Below are 11,470 nucleotides of genomic sequence, written 5' to 3'. Positions count from 1 at the left end.
GCCCATTATATAAGCATAAACACACCCACCATTAAACACACAGAACAGATGGACATTGCCACAATATGTGAGTGATAGAAAATTATGATGATGATATGATGTATGATGAGGATGTTTGCCCAATAAGGTTTTACCAATATATATTATATATAAAAGAAAGTTATGCTTGTTTATGTGAAGGGTAACTGCAATTCGGTATTTGCAGGGCCACCCCCAGAAATTTTGTGAAGCGGGGACCGGAAGGGGCCACTGAGGGGGGGCCATCCAGAAGACAACAACTGTATGAGCAGGGCTGTGGTCCCCCCTCCCGCGGCTCCACCTTCCGTTTTTTCTGTTGTTTTGCTGGTTTTGTCGTCGTTCTATTTCCCGGTCGTGATGCTGCTTCTTCCCGAAGGCAACGACAATGTGAACAACAAAGAGACAGGACACGGGCATGTTGAAAATCTTACAATGTATATAATTGACACAAGATTTCAGGTACAACAGCAAATGAGACATTTGTATTTTTCATCCTCTTTCTGGCATCTATCTTTACCATAAGCACAAACTCTCCATAGATTTTCTGATAACAACAAATCCAAGTAAATAAAAACAAGAAAAAAAAAATTAAAAGTACTTTTTTTTATTTCCTCATAAATTGGCACCTTTAAGAGATTCCTCTCATATTCAACTCAGTGTAGAATAAAGCCGTCTTTAAACGGTGGGATAATCAGCTTTGCATTTTTTGCCACCTAATGAATGAGGGCAGGTACGAGGCGCTCGAACTGATCTGAGATCAGCGTTCCGGACAAAACCTTTCTCCCGCCGCCTCTCTCTCGCACGCACCCACACACACACACACACACAGGGGCTTTGTGTTTACACTGTTTCCCCATAGTTGAACAGGAGACATCTTGCTGGGCCATGTCTATCTGCATACACACATCCCCAATCAATAGTCGCTTCTGGAAGGTGTTGACTCACGTATCGATCGACCATCTTGTGATGTCTTTGTGCAGACGACGCCATTTATTGGCCTCATAAAAGTGCAGGGTTTTTTTTTTTATAAAAGGGAGGGGTACTTTGAGCAACAAATTAATGAGATCAAAAAAGGTGAGGGAGGAGAGAAGGGGTGAGGGGTTGTGCAAATTCCAGCCGATGACATTGTGAGGCAGTCATTGAAACTGAAAGTCATGAGTTACAAGTCGTCTTTGAATTGGAATGTCACCGTCACAGTTGGAGTCATTTCTCTTTTGCTTTTATTCCACAGGGGCTTAATGTGCACGTTCACATTCATGTTCAGATTTTACCAACAAAAAAAACGAGAGAACCACGCGGCGCTCTTGCTAATTGTTCTTGTTTCAAAGTGTATATTCAATTCGTTCAAAATGCGCATCGGATAACTTTTTAACTTTTTTATATCTCACAATCGATCCCCCATCACGAGACAAAGTGTCAAAGGCAGTCACAGGCAGATTTTCTTAACCGGGGGGAGGGACTAACAGGAAAAACAAATGCACGGACGCACAGCAAACATTCATCCGTTAATAAAGCATGTAGAAAAAAAAGTAAAGGAAGTACCATTTCAAATAAGGTGTCAGGTGACATCTGTGACAACAACCGTTCTGAGAGCAGTCATTACGTATCGAACAGATGTGCTTCTCAAACTTCGACGAAGGCCCCCCCCAACTACTACACTGTCATCAACTGTCATAAAATGAACTACGACAGATTGTCCCAATGTGCAACTGTCCATTTCTGTACTCCACCTTAAACCTGTCTGTCATCTACAGGCTCAGTACTGATGAGCACAGACACCATCAGCACAGACCGGGAGTTATTACAGCCGTAGGTTGAAATTCCATTTATTTTCTTTTTCTTCTTTTTTTTTTTTTTCTGGGGACAAACCAGCTACATTAATCTCCCATTGCTGTCAGTTGAATAGCACTCTGTCATGCAATTACTTCCAATACATTTCAATACATATTTCATTTCGGTGCCATCCAAACAAGATTTATAAAGGCTCTGTCGTCCAATCCCTCATTTGCTCTACCGACCCAAAGACTAGCACACGCATTCACATTCACACGCACACGCAAGCGTCGTCCCATCATCCTGCACACGGCGTTCTTAAATGAGAGCTTTGACGTTTTCTTTGAAATAAAAAAAAAAAAAAATGCAGTATGTGTTTCCTCCCCAGCAAGCTTCTCATCAGGTAAAAGCCTTTTTTATTTATTTATTTTTTTCGCCGTGTTCCCACAACATTCCCAGTAAGGTTGACACGTAATGAAGCACCGTGTCATTGTCATATTGCCTCGCCGTCATGTAGAAGCATGACGAACGCTTTTAAAGGTCGTCATAACTGATGAGCGAGGAGAAGGTGTGAGGGGGTGGGAAGAAAAGAGGCACTGATATAGAAGAGTTGCAGAATAAAAAAAAAATAAAAAAACGGAAGGCAGGTATGGATACACTGTGACAAACGAGTTAAAGCATACAGTTTTCAGGCCGTCCCCAAATGTTTGATACCTAATTGGCTATTTTTCTTTTTTTTTTGTTTTGTTTTAGAAAACAACAAAGAAGCAATCAAAAGTATGTACACTGCTGTGTCCGCCATACAAGTAGCAGTACAATTCAAAGACGTGCACGGCGTGGCTTTTCACTGCGATCACTGCTGCAGTTAGACAGAAAAATCAACGACATTGGTAGTTGCAATTATGATGCTAATCACAGGAGCACTGATCCTTCGCAGGGAGCACACAAAATTATGCATATTACACTTCTGCTGTGAACACAGAAAAAAAAGAATACTGGAGGGGGAAAAAAAAGAAAAAGCGCTACATGACAGCAGTGGTTCTGCCTCTGTGTACATTTCTGTTCTGCTACACCGTTTTTCAAAAGTCATGAACTGTCGATCCTTTGCTGCAAGTGCGATCTTTAAAACCGACACCCCACCGCCCACCACCGCCCCCGGTTCCACATACAGCGCTCTATAGTGGGAGGCTGCTGTCATCTGAGACCTGTGCCCAGGCCCAGCATGTGTTTTGCTTACACCAGACCTCTCGGGGTTGATCCTACACAGCCAGCGGGGTCTGGAGAGAGAGGGAGATCTGCCTCAGCGGGGGTAGGGGGTAGGGAGTAGGGGGTAGGGATGAGAGGATGGAGTGGCGGACGGGTCACGTTACTCCCACATTAGACGATCATGTCGGTGCGAATGCGATCACGGTTATTATTACAGCTTACATGATGAAATGGCAAAAAAGTGCTGATGCGGAGTGCTCTCATCCTCGCCACATGGAGCGATACTGTGGGGCTTAATGCGTTAAGAGGCCCAGTGGGTCGCCATGTCCAGATTATCCTCCTTTTTAAAGTCATCAATATTTTATTTCATTTAGGTTTCTATCTCTATAAATATCTGCGAGTTATTAAACCACTCTGGGTTTTTTTTTTTTGTTTTGTTTGAGTTGTTAATAAATAAATAATTCTACCGAACAGAAGTGCTTTTTTTTCTCTCTTTTTCTTTTTAAAGGAGTGGAATATCAAATATATGTATCTGAGCACCTCTTCAAAGCCCCGCTCTCCCTCTCCCCGTGGCGTCAACACCAACATACTGTTAACAATATAGTCTCACACATGTCTTAGGTACAGATATAATCTCAGAGAACCCAAACACCAGAAAACAAAACATTAGAAGATGCAAAGAAGACCAGCTCTAATGGTGTCGTAATATAGCAAAGAAACAAAAGGAAAAAGAGCAGAACTGAAACATTTATGAATACTCGAAATTCCATTTTTTGTTCTAATCCAAAAAACCAAAAGGAAGTCCATCCAAGTGAATTATTTTCTTTTTTCTCTGTTGTTTCCTTATACTTGTTAAGTTTTGGCAAAGTAACTAACCCCCAGCTTCTCCTTTCTCCCCCCTTTTTTTTTCAGAGTCTCCCCAACCCCTGTGTCCCAAACTCAGTCCCAGTTGGTGGATTCCCCCCGTCAATTATCGCCGCAGCAGCAAAGTGATCAGTGAAAGCATGTAAATGCTGATGCCTGGGAGGTTCTGGCTGGCCGAGGCTTTCACCTTCTTGTTTTCTGGAGGGTACTGGTAGATAATGGGTGGCTGTGTGGCTGGGACGACGAGGCGTGGGCCCCGGTAACACATTTCGTCAACGCAATTGCCGCTCCCTGAACCGCTGACATCATCACCTGTGGACAGAGAGGCAGGATGTGAGCTTATTGGTATGACACACATAACATCAACAAATGGCGCTGGCTATGTATTTTTTAGAATTAACATATGAAGACGGCTGCCGCATACTCATACATATTAAACATACTGTGCACATGCAGTGTCTGCTTGACTACCAGCAAGAAAAATGAGGTCGGCTGTCCAGGTGCAGGCTCCAGAAAAAGGCTGAGCATGTTCACTTTTATTGCGCCGTTCAAAATACGACCTCAATTATTCAAAACGATAGTGTGCTGTCTCCTCAGATGGAGAGAAATAGTCAGAGTTGTTTATTTCCCTTAATCTAGAACTTAAAAGCTTATATCATCTGTGAGTCATCCGGAAGGGAGTTTCTCATCAGTGTGTTTTTGGAAACTTGTGGGCTGCGATGGTGAAACTACTCACTGGTGTCTTGAAAGTCCACATCCTGGCCGTTGAGAGCGTTCTTCAAGCGGTGCGTCATGATCTTCAGCTGCATTATCTGTTGGCGTATTGTCATGTCTGGCTTGGTGATGTCGATTTCCACCTCGGGGTTGTTGATCTGACTGGCCAGGCCGTCACCCATCACCTCTGGAAGGTACCTGTCAGCACATGAACACTCGTTTAACATGTCAAACACGGGCTGAACATTTTAAAAATCAATTCAGCACAGTTAATTGCAGATCATGTGAATTTTTATGAACAGTGGCCGGTTTAAAAAGAAGACCAGGAAGGAAGGAGACCAGACAGAGTGAATGGGATGGGGCAACAAACAGGAAACAGTTGAAATGTGAAATATATGTGACAAGCTTAAAAGTGTGTAGCCATAGCATACACTGTGAGTCATAGAGTTAGCAAACCGTGTCAGTACTACACAACGATATCTATATAGAGTTCACTAATGTTAGCTAACATGAGACACCTGATGCCACTGGTCATGTCAGACCAAATATGACTAAAAAAGCATTGAAGTGAACGAGGATGTACTCAATTACATCCGTCAAGGAGGTTATGTTTCCGCCCTGTGTTCGTTTGTTGGTTGGTTGGTTTGTAGGCAGGATTGGACAAAGAACACAGAGTGGATTTCTATGAAACTTGGATTGACAATTTGTCTTGGCCCAGAATAGACCCCATTAACTTGAATCAAACTGAGGTGTAATGAAAAACAAAGTAATGTGTGACTACACAGCTTTAAAAAGGTTTTGACTTTCATCTCTCTGGTAGTATATATGTTTATATGTTGCACTGTACAGTTAAACATACATGTAGGTTAAGATTGTTTGTGTCATTTTTCTACAGACCAGTATCATGTATGATACTGTATGAGATCATGTATGTTGAGGCAGAGTTGTGCCATATCATTCAGTTAACATCATTTTCACTCACCACAATCCTATCGGGACTCACTTCACTTTTTGTAATATATCGCTAGTGTTGCCTCTGTCGGGTGCTTATCTTGACAAAGCCATTTGTCTTTTGCGTGTACTTTGTACATTTGTGATGATGAACAACTGACAGATGACAAATGAGTGGTGCCAGTAGCAATGACAGCTAGTATGCATCAGCCCAGGACGCTCAGTGAATCCCATTCCATATTATTGACAGAATGTCGATAGCTGGAAACACCTGTGCAATAATTTGTGATTATAACTGAGTATTTTCCAAAAAAGGAGAATCAGTTTTGTTAAAAAATAAGACTTTGCGATGTCTAGTCACCTCAGCAGCGGCTCACAGTTTGCAGTGTACTGTGCTTTTAAAAAAAACATAATTTCCCAAGATACCAGGTCAACTTTTTAGCACTGTGATATGTTTTCTTGAAATTAATTTGTCTCCTGTTTTTTTTTTATGGCCCCACCTGGCCCGGCTCATGCCGTTCCAACACTTGTCCTCAGCTCCCGTCCCAGTGGCCACTCTGTCGCTGCACAGAATGCTCGGGAGGGAAACCCAGTATGGCTGCATATCCCTCAGTCTCATGGTTACATCTGTCACCTGCGGCAGAGTGGACAAGAGCAGATTCATGAGCATTTAACACATGACCCAGAAATCACAGCGTGATGCTGGACTCAGACGGGAGAGTCAGAAAAACTCTTTCTCCCTCGATAACCAACCGCAGCGGCCGGTCGTCTGACTCATTCATCCAGCCAAGAATTCATTCTCATCTAATCACCCCATCGTCGACTGTATAAAGGTTAAATGAACAGCAAAAAGGGGGTTTAATTGCCCGTGATGATCAATGGCTACTGCATCATAAACCGTCCATATGAAAAGGCTGAACTGGGCCATCAGGGAGCGATAACAAGGGCACGGATCCAGTCGGGTAAATACTAACCAGTTTGTCCATCTTGCTGGAGCCGGACACCAACTTGTCCTCCACGACAACCTTCCCTCTCTTCATGGAGTCGTCGACCCCTGTGCTGCTGGTGTCTCTGGCGCTGAGGGAGCCGCACGACTGGAACAGCTGGGGAGAGAGAAAGGGAGAAAGAAAAGGTAAAAATTTCTAAACGCCGCGCAGATCAAAACAGGTCGAACTGCCTCGCCGTCAAAATTCATCTCCATCTACGAGCGGCGGCTAACAGCAGGCTCGCTCTATAAAGGCTATTTTCCTACCATATGTAGTTCGTACGGATCTTTATTGGTGTTGGTGTTAACAAGACTGACATCTAACACTTGAACTCGCTCTCTCTGAATAGAATCCCATAAACCCATACTGCATCAGTTTCACATTTGTCGCAACCATCTGCAAGGGCACAAAGAAACACGAGCAGATTCGCACACACAAAGCTCCTCTTTGAAAAGCAACAGTGAGGAGCGGTTACTGTTTTTTTTCACGACCCCAAGAGTCAAATCACACCATCGCTCCAGCAGAATGATTCGCAGCCCAGAAAGTACGTCTTGTCCCTTATGGGGCTTACATTTCATAAACGGAGCCCGGGGGGAATAAAGTAAGACTGCAGTCAATCTGTCATCCAATCTGGCCTGCTTAGAGGAGCCCGGAGCCTTTGAACCTTCACACATAACTATAAAATAATCCTGTCGTAAGCTTCTAGTCCTGTCGTTGGGCATAACTCGCGGCTCACAGATAGAATAATGGACATTAAAAAATCGTGGCTGATTCCTCAAGCACGTCTGCTCATCGCACTCGTTTATATCAGTAACTGGTGTTTTGATGGGGAAAGTACACAACACAGCATATGGATTTTGATGTCAACAGATTATGTAAATAGGAGATAATCTGTCCTACACTGTGTCTACCATAATACTGGGGCACAGTCATGAATCGACTGCCGCGGGATCAACGCAGCGCCTTCCCTCCAGAGATGGAGATCAGAGGCTGAAGCTGTGTGTGATTACCATTCTGAACCAGGTCAGAGGCGGTCTGCCAGGCCGCGGCTCACCTCTAGCCAGCCGGGGCTGTTTAACAGCACGACCAGCACAGTGGAAGCTTTGTCTTTTTTTCTTCTGCCTTCACCAAAACAACCCAGTCAGATTTCCATCGCCGCCCGTGCCTTTGTAGGATCGTATAAAACCGCTGCTCAAACACCATTAAAACAGTGAAGCAAACGCCTGGCCTGCAGGCTCTGTCATGACTCACATCCTTTTATTTTAAAATCAGGTACTTGAGGCTTTTCAACGGCATTAATTTAGTGGTAGGATAGGTGTTAATTGTACAAACAAATGAACACCGGGGAAATGAGGCAGCGGGGGTCACTGAACTGCTGGTAATAGCTTGCCCAGTGGCGTTTTGCTGAGAGAGTTAAGATTCTTTATTTCCTTACTACTATTTCTACTGCTTTAACAGGTGACATGAATATTTAAATGGCCCCTGAAAACCTGGTTCATATCTTCTCCGCAACATTAAATATTCATTCAAGAGAAAAAAAGAAAAAAAAAGCTAATCAGCTAATCTGCTTTAACAGGGACTGTGTGGGTGTGCTTTCAGCGGATTTGATCGGCAGCTGCCCGGCCACGTAATCAATCTCACGACCGTCATCTCATTTTAATTCCTGCATTGCTAAATCTCTTTTGGGGGGGGGGGGACTTTTGAACTTTAATAATATAGGACCACCTCACTCAAAGTAAGAAGCTGATTAAGACAGTGAGCTCGATTTTATGTTCACCAATTTGACTTTGACTTCCCTCAAGCGGGAAGTAAGAATCTACATATATTTAAGTCTAAATAGAGTTGGGGTGTCATTATATAGATGTCCTGATCTGCAACACTTTCTATGATTTGTGACAAACATCTGTTTGTGTTTTTTTAAAAAGATATCCTTAATATAATTTAACATTTTTGTAAATTGTCATTCCGTCTGTGTTTTCTGGGCAGGAAGGAAAAGGAACAGAAAGGGAAATGATGAATTGTCATGTTGATTTATGCATCATGGGGCCAAAAATGAAGTTTAATGGTAGGCTCTGACCAAAAGCAGATGGCTATTTTATTGGATTGTTAAGATGCAGAATGGTACTTGTGAATGAATGAATATATGCTAAAGAATCCTACATATTTAAAGATCATTTTTACTCACAGAGATTATTAATTATTAATCATTATTAAGTTATTATTGTTACTTAGTGTTGTTACAGTGTATGTTACAATGCACTTGGCAATGATAGCATTGCTGTTGGACTAAGCGTTGTCTAATGTTTGGCATGTTTTGAGCTCTTCATTGGGCTGGTTTTGTTACAGACACCTGCACTGCAGCAGCCCAGCACTCTGCTATGACTAGAGCAACATGCAGACATAGTCTGTCCTAATTACCTTACCTCAAAATGTTATAAACTCTGAACAGCATACACCGGTACATTAGTTTCCTCTCAGAGGAAGCTTCTGCGGTGGAACTCGAGTGTTCTGCTCCATTAATAATTTCCACAGTTGTGGCACAGAGTTAACTGCTCTAATAATCAAGGGAAATAGGTGATTATATGGTCATAACTGAAGTAAGACCATCACACCTACTGATACTGCATATTCCAGTGGTATCGAGGGTCTGCTGCATGTTACAGGTCTGCAGAGCTCCATACTTTGCATCTTAAGCTAAAAATACTAAATAAATGGTGAGTTGCCATATGCAGGAAATCAGCATATTTTTAGGATCAGAACTGTGGGTGCAACATTATGAGTCACATCACAATGAACTGCTGTCTGTGTATCCTCTGTTCATATGGTGTGGTCAGCTGTTTCGCAGCTGTATGTGTGTATTGTGTGTGCTCTGACCTTGCTGTTGATGGACTCAATATTATCATTCATGGTTTGCATGGCCTCTGATATGCGATTTGGGAGGGTGAGGATCACGCTGTCCACACCAGATGGTCCATCAAAGCGATCGGCCACCTGTATCATTGTTTCTGCAGAGACAGGAGACACAGTTAGCTTGAAGCATGCGTGAAATGTTTCACGCGTCAAACGGCGGCCGAGCGATCCCGCTGCAATGTAACATCGTGTGTCGGGTGAATCTTTGAGCAAACATATGGCTGAATTGGATGCACGTGTGTGTGTGTGTGTGTGTGTGTGTGTGTGTGTGTGTGTGTGTGTGTGTGTGTGTGTGTGTGTGTGTGTGTGTGTGGGTGTGCACGCTCCACACCTGCCAGATGCCTCCACTCGGTGTTGAGGTCAGCCTGGTTGGCCAGACAGCCCTTCATGACGTTGCTGCAGTAGTTGGCACAGGGCCTGGCGGAGGCCATGCCGCGGCAGTGGGGACAGTAAGTCAGCCTCATCATGGCCCGCGTGCACTCCTGGCTCAGCTGCACCTGGGCACAGACAAAAATACACACACACCACCTGGATGAAAAATTACTGTTTAGTCAAGCATGTATGATCTAATAGCCTGGAAGATAAAAATGATAGCGGCAGTTGGTCAAAAGCGCGCATCCGACCACTTTAACTGTTGCCACTGTATGGGAGGATTAAACAAGTGTTCAGATTTAACAGATGAAAAGATGAAAATTTCTGCGGCCAGACAATCACAGTCACAGAACCGTGGGAGGTCACCTCCTGTGGTGACCTTTTTTTTCAGTTTGCACCAGACTTTCATTCAGCACAGTTTCCTTGGAAACCACTTTGGGAGAATTCACTTTTTGTTTCACATGCGATGAAAAGGCCCTGACATTCATACAAGTATTCTCAGTCCCTCGCTCCTCCATCCTTCCTGCCGCCTCCATTTCTCTCTCTATCCCACGAGGCTGTTCCCCCAGGAAAGGGCCTTGGTGCGTGAAAAGTGAAACTGGGTTAATACCAGTAAGCTCTGTTCACAAGAGAGTACAGCTATGCATACAAAACCTCAGGAAGTGTGTGTGTGTGTGTGTGTGAGTGAGAGCAAGAGAGCGAGAGAGAGCGAGAGAGAGCGAGAGAGAGCGAGAGAGAGAGAGAGAGGTGGAACGAGCCCAGCTACGCATACAAAGCTCCTCTAAGCTGACATCTGGGCCAGCCTGATGCTTTTCCTGGAAACTGTTCCTCCAACAGCAAAGTCACAGTTAAAACCAGCTTTTGAGCAAATATACAGTGGGACCGGGACAACAATAGGAATCAGGTGGGAAAACAAATCATAGACATTCTGGACACTCCAGACCTGTCAGTCCTTTGGTAAAAATTCAAGCCTGCTCAGCGTTATTGGACATGAAAACAGACTGCAGACAGCAGAGTCGTCCCCCCGCCGACGGTACTCAGCGTTAACAAAGCCAGTTGATCTGCAGCACTCGTCCTCCATGGTGTACTTATTGTGTGCATCTCAGAATTGGATTCATATTTTCTTTTGTGTTATTTACAGTGCTCTCCTTCATCAGCTCAAATATCAAACATGGTGGCTGTGAAGTTTTCCAACGTCCTTCTCTGTTCTTAGTCGTTTTCTTTCTTGGCTGTGTTCGGTGACTATTTATGGATTCATCAGCCCCATTTCCCCTACATGGATCATTAAAACCAAATCTAATCATATTTGATCCACACAGAGCAAAAGCAGTTTATCTCGACACTGTTTCATCCCCAAATTAAATCTAAAACTAAAGAAAAATAAATAAATACATAATAAGCCTAAATGTATCTGTGATGCATTAAAAGCAACCAATAAAATTTTGGGGGTAATTATTGCCAGAAGAGGACAGAATAAAGTGAAATAAGTGACACAGAAAAAAAGCAATAACCACATTCCCAGGCTTAATCTCAAGTCATATGAGACATGAGTCAGATCCTCACTGCTGCCCTCCTTTTCTCTTCCCTCCTCCCGTCCCTACCCTACCACTCATTAGCCGGGGATGAGTCAGATGAATGCTTTTTTGGTGAGGCAGAAGAGGGAGTGTGCAGGGATG

The 11,470-nt window shown here is 43.6% G+C and overlaps 1 protein-coding gene across 5 annotated transcripts in view; it reads right to left on the bottom strand.

Moving 5' to 3' along the window:
• Positions 1 to 436: 436 nt before the first annotated feature.
• The window catches only part of gpc1b (glypican 1b), a 76,883-nt gene continuing 65,849 nt past the window's right edge, over positions 437 to 11,470 (bottom strand). For 4 of the 5 annotated variants that reach the window (XM_037084344.1, XM_037084343.1, XM_037084345.1 and 1 more), the window contains exons 7-12: positions 9,754 to 9,919; positions 9,387 to 9,517; positions 6,501 to 6,629; positions 6,027 to 6,160; positions 4,598 to 4,773; positions 3,968 to 4,173 (exon numbers count right to left, since the gene is read on the bottom strand). In XM_037084344.1, coding sequence (XP_036940239.1) covers positions 3,968 to 4,173; positions 4,598 to 4,773; positions 6,027 to 6,160; positions 6,501 to 6,629; positions 9,387 to 9,517; positions 9,754 to 9,919 — 942 coding nt within the window. Of the gene's footprint in view, positions 4,174 to 4,597; positions 4,774 to 6,026; positions 6,161 to 6,500; positions 6,630 to 9,386; positions 9,518 to 9,753; positions 9,920 to 11,470 lie in introns of all 5 variants that reach the window. The other variant, XM_037084342.1, reaches the window with a different exon arrangement.

The sequence above is a fragment of the Acanthopagrus latus genome, chromosome 21 (genome assembly GCF_904848185.1).
Source record: "Acanthopagrus latus isolate v.2019 chromosome 21, fAcaLat1.1, whole genome shotgun sequence".
NCBI classification, from domain to species: domain Eukaryota; kingdom Metazoa; phylum Chordata; class Actinopteri; order Spariformes; family Sparidae; genus Acanthopagrus; species Acanthopagrus latus.
This window is presented reverse-complemented; position numbering and strand designations above follow the sequence as displayed.